Consider the following 20,866-nt stretch of genomic DNA (forward strand, 5'->3'; position numbering starts at 1 on the left):
GGTAGCAGCTTTTCTACAACAACGAAGCTACGCTAACAACGGTAGCTAGCTGCCAGCTCACAACACACACTAGCTCTGACCAGAACTCAAATTACTCTATATTTTGGTATTCTGGTTGAAGGCGTACGCACCCACTGCCAACAGGTCGACACTCAGAAACGTCCCGAACATTCAGAAAAATTCAGGTAGAAGGCAGAGTCTGCAGACACACTGTCACTCACTACCAATGGGCCATAACTTAAGTAATGATTGAGTAGGATCATGTTTGGATGAGTTTATGGCATTTGAAGGGGCAAAATCCTGCTCAGTATGCAGTATGCCTTTATCATGCGTCTCATATTTGGATTCTGTTAGATATGATTTATGTGAATTACATTTACACCTGACATTATGCAAGGGTCAGATCAATATATTTGCCAATAGTGGCCTTTTATACAAAAATCTGACAATATTGTCCACCTCCAATATGATGGATAAGATGCAGTTTGTTTAATTACATATTTATAGTGTATATTTCTAATTCGTCATTTTGATTCTAAGTATGCATGAACACGTTTTGTTGTTATTATTCAGTATTGTTGGTGTTCTCATTATCGTGGTTTTCAATGGAGAGTTTTAGTGTCTAGTGGTCTAAATGTTTCAGAGGGTTTCCACAATGCCAAAGGAGAAAACACTGAATACTTGTAATTTTTTAAAATGAAAATTGTCATATATATAAAGACACTGAATATCAACTAATGGTAGCTTTAATTAAAAAATATTGGTTTGGTATCAGCCTTCAAAAACCCATATTTGTTGAGCACTAATCTCCTGTATACTGTGCACACACACAGATTTCTTTCCCTTGACAAAATGCAGATCGCCATGCATATCAGTTCCACTCATAATATTCACATCCTTTAAAACTGACAGTAAACACCTTGACCTGCTTGTTCCTCATCTAGCAGTATCCTGACAATCAATTCTGACAAGTATGTGAGCTGCCAGCCGCTTGTTTGACTTGTGTGTGCTTCCTGGTTGGGCCCATGCAATAAAGTTTATTTCCATTTCTGTAGCTGTTATATGTAGATTGAAGACAGATTGCATTTACACTTGTTGCCAAATGTGTCTCTGACCACCTCTGGTTTGGATGATCAAATCTTTTATACATCCTGAGTGTATTTAATTCTGAATTTGATGTGTTTTTGCTCTTTCTGAATTCGATCTGATCATCCAGAACACATGTTAATTCCAGGTGTAAAGGGGAACAAAAATGTCATGATCCTTTCCTACAGTAGTGAGTGTGTTTTCGCGAGTCTATCACACTCCGCTGAATGTACCTTTAATGTAATGCTTTATGATCTTGGTGACATCAAACTAATCTCACATCTGTCGCCTGCAGACAAATCATCTGTCACTGTGTGACAGATTTGTTTGACACTTACACTAATAACTATTACATCTCCTTGGATATCTCAATCTCTCTTAAGACAGAATAATAGTTTGCTGTTAGCTATCGGTCTGGAGGTGTAGAAGGTGTGTGAATAATTCACACAAGATACAGCACTGACGGAGAGGGATATCACATCTACACTGTTCAAACATGGTCCTATGCATGGAAATCCAACCAAAATATACAGAATTCATAAAAAAAGGAGGGTAATTCAAGGGTTTGCTAGTTAGGGTAGAGGTTGTATATGGAACCATAGTGACTCAAAAAAACATCTAATTTGTTAAAATAAAAAAAAGTGGTAAATCACAATAAAGAACCCAGAGTGGTTCTTAAAAAGTTCCTTTAATACTGCTGATTTGGAGGCTTTTCTTACATGTTATTTACAGCACCTTAAGGTTCTATGTAGAACCATTTGAGAAGAATTGAGAACCTGTCTAAAAGGGTTCTTTACAGGGAGCTGGGAGAGTTAAATCATCTATATGAAAGATCTAGGGACCTGGAGATGTAGGCAAGTAGTCTACAACACCAACTGCCAAGGCTTGTTTCTTCATTTTTCTCACAGTTTGGATCTCTGGTCAGAAAACAACAGGGTTTGGATCTCTGGTTAGAAAAAGACATTCTGAGAAGCTAGTGGACTGTCATCCTGCATGGGATACAAGGTCAAACCCATCTGTCTTCTCCCAACACACACAGACAGTGTTTCAATACTGACAGACCAACCTTGGCATTCCCCCACTCTCATTAGTTCATAGCGAAGAGGTTAAGGTGAGAGGAACACGTGACTGGTGCTTCACAAACCAACCAAAAACAAAGCTGTTACCCAAACCAAGGGCAAGATGAGAAAGAACCTTTGGTGACATTTTTGGTGATAACTGGTCATCACTTTGTCAATCATTGTGTCCAACACTGTGACGTCTTTTTCTTTGGATTTTCTGTTGATGCAGTTTGAGTTTCTCTTTTCTTTCTCTGTTCAGCCATGGTGGCTATCACTGCTCATGCTAACTACCCAGTTCTTCTTCTGTTTATTCCAAACAAAACAGAAATGGAAAAAGCATCACTTCCAGTGCGCCAGAGGAAAGACCTACTCGACACCGAGTGTTTAGAGCAGCAAATGCAAAGGCTTTGATGAACTGGATACAGGTTGAATCACTGTTGTGTTATATCAATCAGTGATACAGAATAGCAAATTGGACATTTATCTCAATGATGTTACGGCCGTGGCCGTACCCCAGAAGATTCCCTAGTGTTTCCTTGTGTTTCCCCTCCCCTGTGTTCCCAGTACTCCCCTGTCGGTCTGTCTCTCTCTCTCTGTCTATGTTTTGTTTGTGTGTGTATTGGCGTGGGCGTGGTCTCCCTTCCTTGTTCTCCTGGCTCCCGACTCTGCTCATCCTGCACACCTCACTGCAATCATCACCTCTCCCAGTCTGCTCACCTGCCTCTCATCAGCTCATCTGCCTGCAGTATATCTACCCCGGCTCTTCAACCATTCGTCGCCAGATTGTTGTTTCAACCTCAGTGGTAGTTACACTTCCAGGCCAATCTATATAGTTTGAACTCCTAGTGATTTTGTCTCTTCGTGTTTCCTGTGACTAACCAGCCTGTCTTGTATCCCAGGATCATCACCCGCCTGCCTGTTTTCCTGCTTGTCTCCCTGCCTGCCTGCTAGCAACCAAGCTACCCCTGCCTGCCACGCTTCCCCTCATCCCACGCTCACACCAAGCCCCGCTCCTCCTCACCATCACTCCCCCCTGCTGCCACCGGATTCCCATTCCCTGCCATCAGCCCCTCATCCAGATCCTCTGTTACAATAAAACCTTTTTTCTTACCAACACCACTCTGTCTGTGTCTGCGTTTGGGTCCCTCCTGTGTCCGTAACAAATGAAAGTTGATGACTTTAAACTTTAAGTTCATATGCAGCAGCAAAACACCTACTTTGTTTTTTTATTTTATGATTTCTACTTGGGAGGTGGAATTTGGCGTGAGGGGGGAAAAACAGGATGAAGACTTCTTCCATCAGTCTGGGGTCAGAATGTTATATCAGCTGTGTGTGTGTGTGTGTGTGTGTGTGTGTGTGCAGGGAGTTGATTGACCAGCAGAGGATTTAATCTAGCGGTTGGCGCCTGCTTGGACACATCAATCAAAACACCCACCTCAGAATATTGTAACTGCCGAAACTGTCAGGGCTGTCAATCTTACACACACACACACACACACACACACACACACACACACACGCCCTGTCAGTCCACATACCAATGTGGAGATAACATTGAGAGAGATTTGTCTATCTTTCCATCGCTCACTAAAAAGTTTGGAATAAAACACTGTTACAGAAAGCTGCCATGTGTTAAATAGACGTGTAAATCAGCATCCAGGTAAATCAGGTAATCTGTAAAATATGAAACATGTTATAACACCAGTACATACAGATGGAAAGAGAAAAACAAATCATCAATGTGCCAAATAATATAATTTATTCAACTGACCTCACATGTTTATTACTATACTCTTATGGACACTGCATGAATAAATAAATAGCTGTAATTTCACTGTCACCAAACAGATATCATTTTCAATGCTGCATTTAAAAGTAGACTAATTTGTTCCTATGCTTTTTTGGTATATACATTTATCACACAAAAATACAGTATCATTGCAATTTACGACATAGAGCCACAAATATGTGTCAGTCCAACAGCTGACATGGATTTTTTGTGTTTAGTTGGTGAATCAACCTAAGCTACGACACACCCATGTCTGCCTTTACGAGGCTTATCTGATGAAGAGGAAGGTTTACATTCACATTCAAGTCCAATGAGATTGCCTGATGCATTTTCTTCATGTGGACCTGACACTGACACTTTGTATAGCATCAGACCAGCAGCCACCCAACTCAGCTTGAAAGGTCAACTTGGTGGCGTGACGTCAAACCCACAACTGAGACACGTTTCCTTCAATCACCTCTTTTTGGAGGGAAGAGATTGTTGTGGTGACGACTTCACTAACCACTAAGCCATCCTGCCTCCCTTATTGAAAAACGATTTTTGAAAAAGTTGTCATTTCAGTTGCCAGTCAGTTTGGAAGCAACATCCCACCGCTCAGTTGACCTTTAAATTAAGGCGATTCAGAATAGATTGAAAGAGACTCGGTACAGACACCAACAAACCACGACAATGCGGAGAGGAGATGGACACACAGAAACCAACTGGACAACAGAAACACTTAACAATGTCAAAAATTACTGCGTCGACTGATAACCGATTTACTTCATTCTCCCTGTACAGTGCAGCAGTCTGCCTGGCAGTTAGAAACGTCCAACCTGGGAACTCTTTATTCCAATTGCAATTGCCATTGGTGAATTGATGTGTAACAGGTTGTTTAATCAGTAGCAGCACTGTTACTGTTGCTATTAGTGTAATATCACTAGTTGGCTCTGCCATCATCACAGCACAACACACTGTAAAACAAACACTTCTGCGCCTTAGCTCCTAAACTCTTTACAGCGCTAATCAAATGTCCTGCGGCCGATCGGATTGATGATGACCAGCGATATTGATACTGTCCCGGAGGAACAATCCTTTCCCGTCTCCGCTAACCTGCTGTGGCTGGCCAGTCAATAAAGGTTTAGGATGAGGAAACGAACCATCATAGACACACACACTTTAAAAATAGCTTCTGCGAGACCATTTTAACCTTATGATGATAGTCCCATTTCTGCACAATGGTTCCAAATAACAACTAAAGTGAGTGTTTATAACACTATTTGAATCCTAAAGATAGCTGAATTTTATTTAAGTACCATGGTTCTGATTATAATAGATTTGTCGTAATATTAAAAGTTTCCCTTGAAAAGCATCACTGCTTTCTTTTCAAAGCCTATCTACCTGCAGAGGAGGGTTTTGGCACATGTTCAAAAGCTAATCTGATTTAGATTTGGATATTTGACCCTGATTACATCAGGGTCCAATACGATGGCGGTACACAGTTCTTACTCTCCTGTGTCTAGCATTAGAGAGTATGACAGTAACATTAAGAGCATGGTGAACACACAACATAAATATGGCAAGAAAATCGATTGGTCCTCAAGTTAAAAACAATGATTGAGAATAACTGCCAATTCAGTAAAATGTGTCTATGTACAACGCGGATCCTAAAAATATTATTGCTCTATTGGTAAATTTATTCTACGCAAATGAAGATCAACTCAAAGCAGGTTTCAGGAGCATCCACTCGACGGCACTTTGTCATCAGGCAGACACACACACACATTAACACACACACACACACAAACACAAACACACATGCACACTGCTGTGTAGACATAATTCCTTGGTTAGATATTGCACTATTCTCATCTGACTCACAGCAGTCCGTTGTAGACCTCCTGATAGTGAGATAGATGTCCACTGGCCTCTTTTCATCGCTTTGCCTTTAAAATCCCTCCATTCACTGTAGCAGCACTTAAAACAAATTAAAATGGCGGAGGTGGGACTTTTTTCTTCACAAAGAGAAAGAGAGAGTCATCAATATGATTAAAAACACATGAGTGGGATCGGTATGCTTCGCACAGCTGAGGATCTGGGTCTGATTGACAGTCAACTTCCCGTTTCTAGGCAAGGAATGTCAAAAAAGAAGGAAGCACCACGTCATCAGCATAAAACACACTTGTGGAGCCGCTTGGGAGCCAAAGCAGATTTCTGTTGATTTGGCTGCCAGTGCGGCAGTAGCTAGTTTCCTGAAGGATGTTGATGCCTCTTTGACTATTCCTTCTTCTTCAAATTCCTCGGTTCTAGTTTGCTTTGTGTCTTTGTTCCCTAGTCTTCGTTGTGAAAAGCCTCTGGACTGGACTCCCCGTCATCGCTGAGGACCTCGGTGTTGATGAAGGTCCCGGCCAGCGAGGCACCCATCGCCTGCTTGACCGGCGCCATCTCCGAAAGGATGATGTTATCGTGGTTTCCCACCAGCGTGGTCTTGTCCATGATCTCCTTGCTGTGCTTGGACACCACGGCATCCAGGAAGTCGTACTTGTGCGACAGCATCCCGCTCTCAAACAGGTACTTGGTCAGGTAGGAGAAGGCCACGTTCGCCAAGAAGGACGCCGCCATGGACACAGACTTGAACGGGAACCTCTGCTGGACAAAGTACTCCACGTCCCCAGTGAGGTGGTGGACCCTCTCCTGGGTCACCCAGCCAGGGTAGTAGATGAAGGGGGGAAGTTTGAGGTAGGGCTCCCCTCCACCGATGCGGAGCAGCAGGCCGAAGATGTAGGCAGCCACCGAGCCGTAGGTGTTGGTGCCTTTGACAAAGAGTACGCTGAGGAGCTGGGGGAAGATGATGACGTAGACCAGGTCGGAGCTCAGGTACCACAAGCCGTACACTGTTCCCGTCAGCAGCGCCATAGCGGTGGCCAGAGCTCCGAATACAAAGATGGTGATGCGCATCACCCACACAATCTCACGGTCCGAAGCCTGGAGGAGGGGAGGGAGAGGAGAGTGAAAAAGGAGGCGGGAAATGGACAAGAAGGGGGGAGGTATGACGAGAAAAGCCAAATTAATAAATAAACCCTGCGTATAAATATTTGATCAATAGGTAGCATTGGTTCATTCTCTTAACATTAGCAAATGACAAATACAATTTTAATTTGATGAGGTAACTTGAAAATGTTCTGCAGTTTTTCACTTTAGCTCATGTCACCTTATTGATTGGCTGCAGAATGAAATGGAAACTTTGCATTTAGATATGTTGTTTTGAGAAGTTTTTTCTTCCATTTCTAAGTCTCCCCTTGCATCTAGTCTTCAGTGGATTTTTGGGCCGACGCACCCCTGGTTTTGCATGTCCAACCAGATAAGTGCAGAGTCAGTTCTGTTTCCATTCCTCTTTCAAGAAAACATCTGACACATTTCCACGGAGATGGAACTCCAATCGATTTATTGATTGGTTGACTGATGCTTGCACCCGCTGGCTCTAACTGTGCTGATGTATGTTAGTGTTGCTGTTGGTGCTCTCACCGATTGCCGGAACGCCAGTTGATAGATGTTCCTGGCAAACATGGAGCTGGCTGAGAGAATGGATGAGTCAGCCGATGACATGACAGCAGCAGACACCGCCCCCAGACCGAAGAAGGAGATGTAGGGCGGGCAGAGGTGCTGCAGCACGATGGGAAGGATCATGTCCGATTCATCCTTCTCTTTGGGAGGGAGGGACCCGTAGGAAGTCTGGTTCCAGTCTGGTGCAGGACACGGGAAATACAGTCAAAAATCAACTGGATAGTCGTAATACATGGCAAAGTGATTTTTTTTTGTCTGTTTCTTCCTTTTGAATTATCATTCCTTATATGCCAAAGCCTTCTATTGGTGTTGGAAGTCCAAATAATTGCCATTTAGTATAGAAATAGGCTATAGTAAATATACTATTCATAGGTCCTGAACACAAGGCCTGCTTGATAATTAATTTAACAATACTAAGAAAAAGAAGAAGAATCAGAATAAGAAGAAGAATGATAAATGATAGAACTATATTTTTAACGAGGTTTTGATGAAGTTCATGAACAAATTAATAATTGAAAATACAGCATACATGCAGTAATAACTAGGGTTACACAAATATATTGGTTTGATAATATTATGGCCAATCCTCACCTTCCATTAAATATGGATGATGAGGCAGTCAGTGTTGTAGAATATGATGCAGTTTGTTTGAATACATATTTGTATTATATTGTATAACTGGTTAATACTACACTGTTTTTTTTGGTGGGAAGCCCTTAACCTGAACTGATTCTAGATAGACATTTTGATTGGATATCATTTGCAAAAGCAATACCTTGCATGTAATACAGTGAACTGAAACTAGCGTAAGACACAGATGGTCTAACTCCATAGTGAAGGTCCCCATGATATTTTCCCCATGATGTTTGGGTCAACAGATCTTCCCGTCTCCCAGCAGAAGAGTGAATCGTCTTTACACTTTCTCCTGCACCTCCATCTATATCAAACTCTATCCATCCACCCATTCTCCACTACATCCACCTGTCCTCCCCTTCACTGTGATACCATTTGTCTGTCCCATCTCTCTTTCCCTTCTTTCTCTCCATCTCTCTTTCCCCTCTTTCTCCTTTTGACATGCTTCATCTCTCTCCCTCTCTCTCTCTTCTTCCTTCTCTTCATCCTCCAGAGGTAAATAATCTCTCTCTTTCTGTCTGTCACTCCTCTGGACGTTAACATGCAGTGGTTGATTAGCACTGGCTCACATGAAACAGCTTCAAATTAATTAGTTCTTCTTCAGATGTAATATTCACTGAATCGGCATGGTCTGATGGCTCTCTTCTCTGCCCAGTGTGACAGGAGCCGTCTGCTGTTGTTTATCCTCCAGATACTGTATGCATCTGCATTTACACATCTGAAATGAGCTGCTGTGGTGTAAACAAGCTAATAAGGGATCATATTCCCTTTGATCAAACTTCCCCCTGTTTGAATAAAGGATCAGATTCCTGGATGTTTCTATTGTCCTGTGATGTTTCATTAACTGCTTAATCAGTGTGTGTGTGTGTGTGTGTGTGTGTGTGTGTGCATTAAGTCTTAGATCAATGTGCTATATGTGTGTGCTCATCTGTGCAGGGTGTTTTAGCAGCTGCATCCAGGCGTGTCTATCAGGGTTAGCAGTTTGTTACTCCGCAGTATGTACGTTCACGCATGTGTGTGTGTCTGTGTGTGTATTTACCGGTGGAGGCCCCTATAGCTCCTATGAGGACCGAGGGGACGGCCATGACCAAGCAGCCGAAGGCGGCGAGGAAGGAGAGCACCTGGGCGTAGGTAGCTGAAGAGGCAGAAAGAACCCGTTGAAAATAGACCTGCCAGGGAATCCCCCCCAACATCTAGAAACAGAAACACCATAGTAAATACAGACACCAAACCAAGGCACAGTCAGCCAGACCATCACTATGACAACACTGAATCCTACACTTTTATTTCCACTCTCACAAATGAGAGTTGTGTTATCTGCAGCTGTGTTTCTAGTCATTCTGAATTATGACAATCAATTGTTAACCACATCCAGAGGAGACCTGTATCCCAAAGACAGTTGTGCTCTACCTACATCATAAAAATACTCCACACAATCCCCCTATTTGCAACACATGATGGTTTATCTGTTTTCGATGTGTAATCAAAATGTGTTTGCGCCATTTGAATATACTGTCTGATGATAAAAGCGCTGGCTTACCAGCAAACAGAAGTTGTCCGCCCAGAGCCATTTGTCCCCAGGCTCGATCTTCCCCAGCCAGGGTGACTGGTAGATCGCCTCTTTGGCTGTAACACCGATGTCTGACACCGCCGGGTTGGACAGGGCAAAAGGCACGCTGATCCACTGATGGGGAGGGGGATTAAATTGCAAATATTATTAATATCATTATGATATATGATTTATTTATTTAATAGGGACATTGCATATTAATGAACATTTAAAACCAAATGCAAATATGCCAGATTTAGCCACCAGGCTAATTTTCATCTGTTGTACATATTTGGCTACAAACATATTTGGTGATGTTAATCTATTTCAGATATCAGACTTGTTTACTAATCCCTGAGTTATTGTAATTGTTCACAAAAAATTTGAGATTGTGAGAAGATTGGCACAAATTATCAACTGATGACAGCTTCAAACTTTGATCTGAAAAATATCAGCATTAGTATTGTCCTTCAAAAACCTATATCAGTCAAACCCTACTGATAGCATTACATTTTGAGCAACATAATCTGAGAAAATATACCATTCTATCAACCAATCATCCACTCACTGACACCTCTAGGTGGATGTTGATCGCACAGTGAAACTCACCAGGCCCAGGAAGATACAGAAGAGCTGGACCACGTCTGTGTAGGCCACAGAGTAGAGTCCTCCAACCAGGGTGTAGAAGATGGCTATCATGGCTGAGATCACCACCGACATGTTGATGTTGATGTCCACGATCACACTTAGAGTGGCACCTGCACTCAAAGAGAGACATGCTTCACTGAGGCCAGGACACTTCAGCAGGCAAATGTGTCAGTTAGGGTCAAGTGAAAAGCTTAAAGTAGCTCGTATGTGAAAGACATTTTTGTAACACTGGACATGAAGCGGTGATCATAAGGAATCTCTAATCTTCTAAGGCATTAGAAGTGTGTGAGTGAATGATAATTTTTCCAATCAGACACAATGTGCAAAACAATTCACGGGGTTGAATACTTTATGGGGCAACTGTACAGTTAATATGATGATGGTTATCTGATGGTTATATTTTAACAAAAGTTCAAATTTGATTATGAATGCTTGAATTAGTCTGCTGTTTTCCAGTCCTTTCTAAAGTGGGTGAATGGAAGGTAAATAGGTGACATTCACTGCAGGCATTGTATGTTAGTGAATGGTGAATTGGATCTTTCTCCTCCAGTGACCTTTAAAAGATCCCGTCCAATGATCACCTACCCAGGGCAGATAAAATGGCTGCAGACCAGAAGATTTCCCCCATGAGTGCGGGGATGAAGAGCAGGCCACCCATCCTCTTCCCATACAGCTGCTGGAAGGGATCGAGCATGGTGACGTATCCACGGGAACGCATGGGCTTGGCAAAGAAAAGGCCGCCTGAACGATGCCAGTCATTGAGGCAAAACATAAATAGACAGGCAATCACAAGCAGCCATTTTAGCAAGCAAAGTTCATTTGTTAAACCTGAATCATTGTACTTCACGAGTATAATATTCCTATAGTGACTTAAAGTGTGTCTGGGTACTCAACAGTGAGTTTATAATGACCTTGTTGTACTTCAGGTCCTTTGTTTTATCTTGTATGGTATCACTATAATATTTCTATAGGGACTTACAGTTGTGATGTAATATTAGTTTATTATCCATCCATTATTTATTATAGGATTAGTTCTGTTTTGCAAGGGATAAATCAATGAAAAGGTTGAGGCTGACATTTTAGTAACATTTCATGGTGGAGTGAACCCATTTGTCAATTACCTTCACCTATGAGATAATGCACCAGGCAAAAAAACACTGGTAAATCAGAATAAAGAGCCCAGTGTGGTTCTTAAAAAGTTATTTTAATGCTGCTGATTTAGAGCATTTTGTGCATTCTTAAATGGTGCTTTATAGCAACATCAAGGTCTATGTAGAATCATATGAGCATGGTGGTAAGAGTGTATAGACACATGGGTTCTTACCTACAACCAGGCTGAGGGCGTACCCGAAGGGAGCCTGAGCCCAGGCCAGGCCGTAGTCTGGCAGGTAAACATACTCCGCCGTCCCGTTGATGTAGCCCCCGCCCACCCAGGTGGCTGAAAACCAAGAAAAAAGAATCATACAGAAGCCTAAAACACAGTTTATAAAGAAAGGTTGTGGGCTTTTATGAATGACTGGTTTGGCACTTGTCATGATGCATTTCATTAACATACCCAACATAATGGCATCTAATGAGTAAAGTGTGGCACTCACTATACCTCAGCCTGAGTGAGTTCAGTTTGATCTTGTAGTTTTTATTATAATGTAGGCTAGAGCAAAGATCAAACAGAATCTATTAAGAAAACCAGAACTCTATTTGGAAGCCATCTAAAAAAAATCACATCAGAGGAGCACTAATAATATTTACACTAATAATTTATCACATTGACCAAACAATAATAATATATTTTCAGTCATCAGTCACTGCTCCCCACAATAAATGAATGAATATTCCCTCAATGAATATAAGCAAGTTTGGAAGTTTTGGTAGTACAAGATATTAGATGCAGGAACAGGTGCAGTGCTATAAAAGTGCGTAAAAGACTGTGCGTCAATGGAATTCACAAAGCACAAATTTACTTTCTCTGACTTCATGTGACGCCCAAAGGTAACGGTATGTCGGTAAACCTGTCCAAAGTAACGGGAGAGGTTTATCAATACCTGTCACAGAGAAAGTCCTCCAACAAACAAAGTAAGGGAGACGTTTACCGACACTTTATCACACTTTATCACCTACTCAACTCACCGGTCATTGTGAATCCACCGACGAACAGCCCGATGTCCCTCCCGCCCACCATGATGCTCTCGCTCCGGTCCGTGCCCTTGCTGACCCCGGAGTCCTTGTTCTTCCACGCGGCCCAGATCCCCACGAACAGAATCAGCACGTAGAAGACCACTATAGCCACGAGACCCTCCGCGTGGATGGCCATCTTCCCGCCGCCGCCCGCTTCCCGCCTCCTGCCGAGATCAAGTTTTACTGCGCGCGGCGGACTGGAATCTCATGGAGAGAACCTGGAGGAGAGAGACAGAGAGACAGATAGAGAGACAGATAGAGAGACAGATAGAGAGATAGCGCAGGGCGTCAATTCACTAAACACTAAATTTTCAGGGACAAAGTAGTGGAATGACTGATGGCTGGCCAGATATTATTTGTCAGTGGTAAATTATTAGATGTACGTCACCAGACTATCAGTTTAGAGGGAACACTGGTCCTGAATGCTTCCCTAGTGGGGTTATATTTAGACTAGATAAGGCTTCCAAATAGATTTAAATCTTTAGTTTCTTGATCTTTGCTATGCTCTCCATTATAATTATAAGATGAAACTTAGACGCACATGGTGTCATGCCTTGCCATACCCAACTGCCATACAGGTTTTCGTCTAATGTTTATTTATGTTTATGTTTCTAATGTCTATTTGCAGGGGGTTTCTCCAAGTGTCTAGGGGACCAAGCACATTACAAGGACCATTAAGGCACCATTTTGAAAAAGAACTATATTAACCCTATAATACATTTTATAGGAATGCTATGCAAGCATATCCACCAGATCATATCATATTTTATTTTATTACATTGATAAACGCTACAACATCAGATTTGGTCTTGCTTAGTAAAAGATACGTAGAGTGGCCACACCTCGCCATACCCAATTGATTCCCAGTGCTTCCGATGAAGTCAGAGAATGCAAACTAATTCACTCTAAATTTCTTTGACATGTCTTTTACGCACAGATAACCGAGAAATCATTACCTTCATAACAAAAAGCTACAGGTTTACTTCAAAAGCCAAGCATTTACTACTTTGAAACCTTTTCATGAAAGCAACATTAACACATATTAAGTGCATGAACCCAGAGCTTTGCCTAACTCCAGTAATTGATGCTATTTTCATTTCAAACCCCGAAGGTAGATTCACTGTAAGAGAGAAAACCATCAATTATTTATTCCTTGCAAATTGCACATTTTTATGAATAGCAACAGCATTCCTGTTTCACGCATGTTGCTGATAAACCAGGCCGAAATAGCTTCTATAGATCTGTATTTTTAGACGTATTTATTTTAGTAATGTAGCCTGTAGTGGCGGCAATTCACTAAACCCCAATGTAGGCTACAATATGACAAAGTCCCTGCATCTCATATTATTTGCCACTAAAACTCAAAAAACAAAACAAAAAAACACTTGTAGACAAAGTTTTGACTGATGACTGACCAGATATTATTTTGTCAGTGTGATAAATTATTATTAACTAAATTATCAGTTTAGAGGGAACATTGGTCCCGAAAGATCCCTGATGTGATTTCTTCTTTAAATTATGGATTCCAGTTTCTGGAAATTTTCTTTATATTTTCTCTCTATTACACTAATAAAAAACTACAACAACAAATTTGGACTCACTCAGTAAAAGGCATGAAGAGCGGCCACACTTTGCCAAACCCGATTGACGCCCATGGGAGAGGGAGACGAAGAACCGGCGCTCCATTATGTGTCATGAAAACAAATTATCTGAATCGGCCAGATACAGAACTAGACCTAATGTTTCTTCGGGGTTTGACTATACGAGTTACTAATGTAACAGTGTTTCCATTTTTTTCTTCGGCTTTGAAGACGGCGCAGTTGAAGACGAGTTTTACGCGCGCCTTACAGTTCTCGCCACTTTAATAATCGGCATTGTTCACCCCAGTCATTCTGCCAATTAGAGCAGGTATGAAGTCTGATCCACCTTCAGCTTAATTTAACACTAAATTAACATTTCACGATTCAAAAATCTGGACCGTCAGGGGGGGTTTTGCCTGTGCTGTTGCCGTGCGTAAAAGTCGTTTCATGCTTTCCGAGCGCGACGCACCGTAAGGAAACTCCCAAACATGAACCAAAAGAGACCTAAAACGGATGGATAAGGTTTTTTTTTTTTTTGTCCGAGGTGCTGCATCACCGGAATCAAAGCTGGCGTTTTCAGCTCCCCGTTACGCTGACACCATGGGTCCAGGTGGCCAGTGTTGCAGTATTGACTTCTCTTTAAATCAACATCCGTCACTATGGGCAAATTCAGTTAGACTCAGTCGACACTATTAGTTAAGGAAGAGAATATCAGAAACTATCATGCTCTTACCTTTCCTCTGGAGAAGTGGATCTAAATACAGTCGTAGGAACTCCAACAGGGGATTCCAAAAAAGTATGAAAAATGTTTTTTGGTTGGTTAAATGTTGGAACACCACAACGTAATCCTCTACGACGACCAAACGCAATCCTCCTATGTTGTTTTTAAGTCACCAATGTTCGTCAGACGGAGAGAGAGAGAGAGAGAGAGAGAGAGAGAGAGAGAGAGAGAGAGAGAGAGGGGGGTAGGGGGGGTGGGGGGGGTTGAATGGGAGTGGTGGGTTCATTGGGTGCTGTCAGGGTGGGTAGATGGTGGATGGATGTCTTCCAGGGCAGGACGAAAATAGCAACTAATAGAGAATGGCATGACGCACAACCTCCCCGGGAAAGCTTTCCAATATCATATCGGCAATGAATGAAACCTTTACTTTGCCAGGTTACATTTCAGGGCCTGATTTACGGTCTTGCGGGCCGCGCCTGCATAGCAATTAAAGCGCTGCGTTTATCCTGCAAACGCTGCATGGTGAAACTACTGAGGGAGTAAGAGCCTTTTTCATATTACTATCTATGACTCGCTTCATGGGCTCTGGATGGCAATTTGTCTTAGGCACTTGCCACCAAAACTTCCAAACCAGTTTATATAGATAGAATGCATTTCTATCATGCATTTCTATCATTTCTCTCAGTCATTGCTCCACATGACTGACCAGATATTATTTGGTCAGTGTGATAAATTATTAGACGTAGGATACCAAGCTATCAACTTAGAGGGAACGCTGGTCCTGAATGATGTATTTTATTTAGATATGGCTTGCAAATACAGTTCTGGCATTTGCTTGATCTTTATTCTCCATTATAATGATAAAAACTTCACATTTGGAATTGCTAAGGCTAATGTATGGCAAGTGTCACACCATCCCATACTCAGTTGATGCCCATGTTTTCACCTAATCTTTACTTAGTATATTTGCCACTTCGGCAAACTGTCGAGAGGAAGTGTTCACCTTGCGAGCACAGTACAGAGAGCATTAAGAATGGCACCCTTACGAAAAATAACTATAGTAATCCTATAATATATATATACATTTTAGAAGAATACTAATATAATGCAAATATCACAGCTAGCTGACTGAATACAATAGAATACCGCAGACACATTATAAGACCATATAGGAATATTCTAGGGGTTTTTCGTTGGAGCAGCAGAAGTTCAGCCGCTGTCCGTGGTGCTGAAATGTGGAAAGCTCTTCTGCCTGTAACCCAAAGCCTCAGAGAACTTTTCTTTTTTTCTTTTGAGAAACTTGGTTTGCATTTGTGTCACTCTCTTAGATGTCTTTTTCTCGCCACTCCTAATGAAACATCATTACAATACTCCTAGAGAGTGTGTCTGTTGTACTCAACAGTAAGTTTATATAGTACTTGTTATTTTTCATCTGCTACGGTATATTTTTTGGCTCACTATAATATTCCTATAGGGGCTTCTAGTTTTGCTGGGATATTTGTATAGTATTTTTCTAAAAAGTAAAAGTGAATTAAAAGTAAAAGTAAATTACTCTAGCTCTGTTTCATAAAGGGTTATGCAACCGTATAACATTACGTAATTTTGTTTACTGAATTCCAAACGACATGAAATGCATTGTTCCATTGTTCCTCCACTCTTGATTTGGATAGTCCAATACTGATAATCAACTTACTGTCAAGTGAATATGTGTCATTAAAAAGTCTGTGAGTTTCAGGTGAAGTCTACAGGTATTCACTGTAACCTGCCAAGGGACTGCAGATAAAAATTAAGATTGGGATTAAGATTAAAAATGAGGTAAGGGGCAGCGTTAGGATTGGGATTAGGCTAAAGTCAGTGTTAGGGTTACACACTCTATGGAGATGCACCAAATAGGCGAGTGACACTTTGTTGAACATCTACTTTCTGTCACTTGATAGCTGATAGTTGAACATCAACATTGGACTATCCAAATAAAGTGTTACCATTCCTCCTTTACCAGCAACATCATTTAGTTTATTAATCTAAGTGGAAGTATCGACCAGTTTAATAACAGGAAATCAGACCAGTGACTTGCCTGAAATAGTGACACGTCCTCTAATTTAGTGCCAGTGAGGCTGACAGGCTGCCAGACAGAGAGGAGCTCTAATTGGAAGGCTCTCCAACAAATAAAGCACAGAAACATGCCCACATGTCTATTAGTTAGGCAGGTAGCCCAGCCTGCAATATCAGCCTTTATGGAGACAAGTAATGAATCACATCACAACCATATATGGATCAAACATGACATCGTAACAAGCATTCATGACAATTATTTTCATTTCACACATATACCTATTGAGACTCAGGCTATATGGTCATTCCCATTCCTAATTCCATCCACAACTTTTGACACAGCTTCTTGATAGAGTGTTGTCGCCATCCAGTGGCTTTCTCAAGCTTTACTGGAAGCTTTATACTCCTCATGAATAACAAGCTCTGTTGTGTGCAGCAGCAAATTAATCGACTACCAGAAATACTTTGAAAGTTCTACAATAAAAACAACATTTGGAGGACAGGGCTCCAAAAAAGACACATAATGAGTCACTTAGTATCTGAATTCTTTTGTAAGACAGTTCATCCCAAGATTGTGCACAGTGGAGAGTTTTAGTGTCCCATGGTCTAAATACAGTTTGAGACAAGAATACAATTCTGTGGGAAACAATGAATAGTGATATTTTTTTTTTTGGCATGAAAATGGTCAGATTTTAAGATATTGAATAGTAGCACAAAACATCAATTTCATTTACAAAATATTGTTATTGGTATTGGCTTTCAAAAATTCATATCAGTAAAACCCTACTTGAAAGTACTAGAAAGTGACAGAAAAATTATAACAACTTTCAACTCAGTCTGGTCACAGACTGAAACCAGAATCCATGTAAAGTCTAAGAGAAAACTCTTGACACAAAGTCTTCATTTGCTTTCTTTGTAAAAAACAATAACACAGGTTGCAAAATAGCAAAGCATTTACTTAAAAAAAGAACAGAGAGTATGAGCAATGTGGAGCAAAATCAACGGCAACATAACAACACAAATGTGGAAAGAATTCTAGTGTAATGCATAATTAAATGTATTTATCCAGCAGGGGCAAGCAAGTGTCCACTAGGAGTCTTGTGCCATACAGAATAAGCTGATCTCGAGTCAGTTTTGTGGATATTTGCAGGAATATACTGCCACCTTCTGGTCTTTATGGCCATCAACTTTTTTCCCTTCAGCCACACGTCAACTAAACATTTCTCCTTTGCCTTATAGCTTACTTTAAAAAATATACCAAAAGTGGAAATGGGAGACCATAGCTGCTTATAGACTCATGACTCTGACTGGGTCAGAGATTTGATCACTGTCTCAGATTTGAACATATTAAAGTTAGAGGAAAGCCTGGACAGTTTAGCAAGTTGTGATATCCTTATGAGTTTTCTCCTTGTTATTAAAGTATCCTTTCCCACTTTTTGCTGCTTGTTTTATGGGTCTGGAGGGCAAGAAAAATACCTGCAGAGGTATTAAAACATAAGGCAGAGGTGTGTTTAGTTGACAGGTTGGTGTTATGGTATCCTCAGTCAGACACAGTCCTTGTGGCTTTGCAGTTATTCTGTTAGTATTTCCCCTCTCTTCTTAGACGTAGTCACTGAGCCTATAGCCGCTGCTGGAGATGGAGACAGATGAGGGGCAACGATTGTCCTTGAGGGCCTCAGGCGGCTTGTAGGGGGGAGCAGGGGGATATATGGTGCTGAAGACAGGGGGGGGCGGGGGAGGTGCGGACGCCTGGTGCCTCAGCATGGGGAGGGGGTTCCCGGCTGACCTGACGGCACCGCTGTTCCAGCACAGCACCAGCCCCCCGGTCAGACTGAGGCAGGCGGAGGCGTATCCCACGTAGACGGCCAGGCCGATCTCATACTTCATGCCGCTGTGGAGGAAGGGGTCATAGAAGTCCAGGATGACGTCGTTGGTGGTCCAGGACACCGTGACCAGGCAGAGCAGGCCGGCGCAGAGGAAGCAAACCCCCCCGCTCAGCGCCAGGGCCGTCTTGGTGGGGGGCGAGCCGCGGGCAAAGCGGGTGCACTTCATCCCCATCACGGAAAACAGGGTAGCCAGGGTGGAGGTGATGCAGGAGAGCACCATGAGCGCCCGGGCAGCCTAACGTGGAAGAGGACAGAGAAGCTTTTTGACTTTGACTAAACAGGATTTTAAAGGCCTGCAGACATGAACAGAATCCTGTACTGTAGTGGTTATTTGTCTCAAATAGCCTAACCATACATGTGCTACAACAGATACAGAGATTATTGTTGTTGTTGAGGAAGATTGTCATTAATTGTGCCCATAAGAGCACACTACTGACTAATCAATCAATCCACTGATTCATCAATAGATTGGTCCAAATTGTTATAATAACAATAATAATTGTGCCAAATGATATTATGTTCAATTTATTCTTTACCCTGAGCTGTTTGCACTTACAAATTTGTTTTTCACGTACATATACACAACCCAGATCTTACACTTAAAGGTCATTGTCTTGACATCAATTAGTCAATTCATTGATTCATCAATCTATCAAACAATAGACTGATCAATCAATGGATTGGTTGATCAATCAGTAGTGTTATGGGCACAATTAAAGACAATCCTGCTCATCCATCCATCCACCCACCCATCCAGCCATCCATCCATCCAACCATCCATTCATCCAGTCATCCATCCATCCACCCACCCATCCATCCATCCATCCATCCATGGGTTTGAATCCAATTGGGACAAACTATACTATAAAAGCGTAGGTACTCCTGATAATGTAAGGTGTTTTGGATAAAAGAGTATCTGTACCTGCAGGTCAGGCGGCAGTGCCAGGAGAGATCGGTGCAGCTCACACTGGTAAATGCCCGTGCTGTGCCACACACACTCCATCCACAGGCCCTTCATGTAGGAGGTGGCTGTGATGATGTTGGAGCCCACATGGGCCATACTGCGCCAGTGGGGGAGCACAGTCGCGACTACAGTACCCACAAAGCCCTGCAGGCCCAGGAAGAAGCCAAGGAGCTGGACAGCCATGTTGGCCATGATGGGCTCACTTGTTTGTGGGACAGCCGCACAAATCGAAGAGTAAAAGGTCACACAGTGTTATCCAAAGTTGAGTGGTTTCATTCACTTGCCTCAGAAGTGCACATCTCCCCAGTCTGGCACTTTGAGCAGAAGCAAGCACAGTTACACTTTGGATCCCGGTCTAACTCAAGATAACTGACACACAGAAACTACATTATGAAGTGCAACCACAAACAGCCGCACAAAAAAGAAAAGACTCTCATAACAGAACTACAATCCCCCAGGCTGGAGAATAGACTGGAGTCTCCCTCTTATCTGCTCGATCCCCAGCAGTACAGTAAATTCCATTGAGCTGGCAGCCAGTCACACAGTCTGAGCCACTCTTCAAGGGTCTCTGGAGTGTCGGCGGCAATAGCTGTGGAGGCTTTCAGTTTCCTGGCTCCGGTCTCTGGTGAGCGGCGGCTCACTGCATCTGTAACTAATGAGAGCGGCGTTCGGCTTCACCTGTTTAACGTTCCCCTCTGAAGGGCAAACCGCAGCAGTCTATTCGTTAAGCGCCCCGCCGCCCCTCAGGAAAGGAGAGAGAGAGAGAGAGGAAATTAAACATTCACAGAAACCACCCGAGCTGAGAGCGCCGTTACAAACCACTAACTTTGAAATGACGGAGGTTTTTCACAGCTCTGCAGGGTATTCAAGGGGAGAGACTGAAATGACTTAATGATAGAGCACTTCCAGCTGTTGGGGGCCGCATTCTTATAATAATAATAATAATAGTAATAATAATCCTGCCAATAATTGCCCTAATGACAGTATGTTCAAATTAACTTCTACCCTGCGCTCAGCTTGCACTCTGTTTTACATTTACAGCTACACAACCCAGATTTGACACATCCTGGTCATTCTCTGAACATTACACAGCTGTCAGCTGTTGCACTGCAAGCTCAGTTAGGAGTTTATTATCCCCTCCCTCTCAGCAAGAACATGTGAAACCCAAGGGTAGTTAAG

At 42.2% G+C, this 20,866-nt stretch overlaps 2 protein-coding genes across 2 annotated transcripts; both read right to left on the reverse strand.

Annotated features, from left to right (window-relative positions):
- Nucleotides 1-6,246: 6,246 nt before the first annotated feature.
- LOC139653531 (high-affinity choline transporter 1-like) lies at nt 6,247-12,620 on the reverse strand. The gene is made up of 8 exons (XM_071530393.1): nt 12,437-12,620; nt 11,634-11,747; nt 10,895-11,050; nt 10,271-10,419; nt 9,653-9,796; nt 9,152-9,305; nt 7,441-7,658; nt 6,247-6,900 (listed from the first exon to the last, which is right to left on the reverse strand). Exons 1-8 carry the CDS (start codon nt 12,618-12,620, stop codon nt 6,247-6,249), a joined length of 1,773 nt encoding a protein of 590 aa, XP_071386494.1.
- Nucleotides 12,621-18,436: 5,816 nt separating this feature from the next.
- On the reverse strand, nt 18,437-19,885 carry LOC139653538 (claudin-14-like). The gene is made up of 2 exons (XM_071530402.1): nt 19,646-19,885; nt 18,437-18,958 (listed from the first exon to the last, which is right to left on the reverse strand). Exons 1-2 carry the CDS (start codon nt 19,877-19,879, stop codon nt 18,437-18,439), a joined length of 756 nt encoding a protein of 251 aa, XP_071386503.1. The 5' UTR covers nt 19,880-19,885.
- Nucleotides 19,886-20,866: the final 981 nt, after the last annotated feature.

Source organism: Centroberyx affinis, unplaced genomic scaffold (assembly GCF_046629955.1).
Source record: "Centroberyx affinis isolate AG114_WGS23_722 - 3 ecotype Tasmania unplaced genomic scaffold, CSIRO-AGI_Caff_v1 ptg001925l_1, whole genome shotgun sequence".
Lineage (NCBI taxonomy): Eukaryota > Metazoa > Chordata > Actinopteri > Beryciformes > Berycidae > Centroberyx > Centroberyx affinis.

What these genes read in the sequence shown, in the direction of transcription:
- LOC139653531 (XM_071530393.1), bottom strand. Translation starts at nt 12,620, where the DNA reads ATGGCCATCCACGCGGAGGGTCTCGTGGCTATAGTGGTCTTCTACGTG. An exon ending in AGCCATTTTATCTGCCCTGG is followed by an intron (nt 10,420 to 10,894) that starts GTAGGTGATCAT and finishes CTTTGAGTGCAG; the next exon opens with GTGCCACTCTAAGTGTGATC. An exon ending in AGCTATAGGGGCCTCCACCG is followed by an intron (nt 7,659 to 9,151) that starts GTAAATACACAC and finishes GTCCTGCACCAG; the next exon opens with ACTGGAACCAGACTTCCTAC.
- LOC139653538 (XM_071530402.1), bottom strand. Translation starts at nt 19,879, where the DNA reads ATGGCCAACATGGCTGTCCAGCTCCTTGGCTTCTTCCTGGGCCTGCAG. An exon ending in CACTGCCGCCTGACCTGCAG is followed by an intron (nt 18,959 to 19,645) that starts GTACAGATACTC and finishes CTTCCACGTTAG; the next exon opens with GCTGCCCGGGCGCTCATGGT.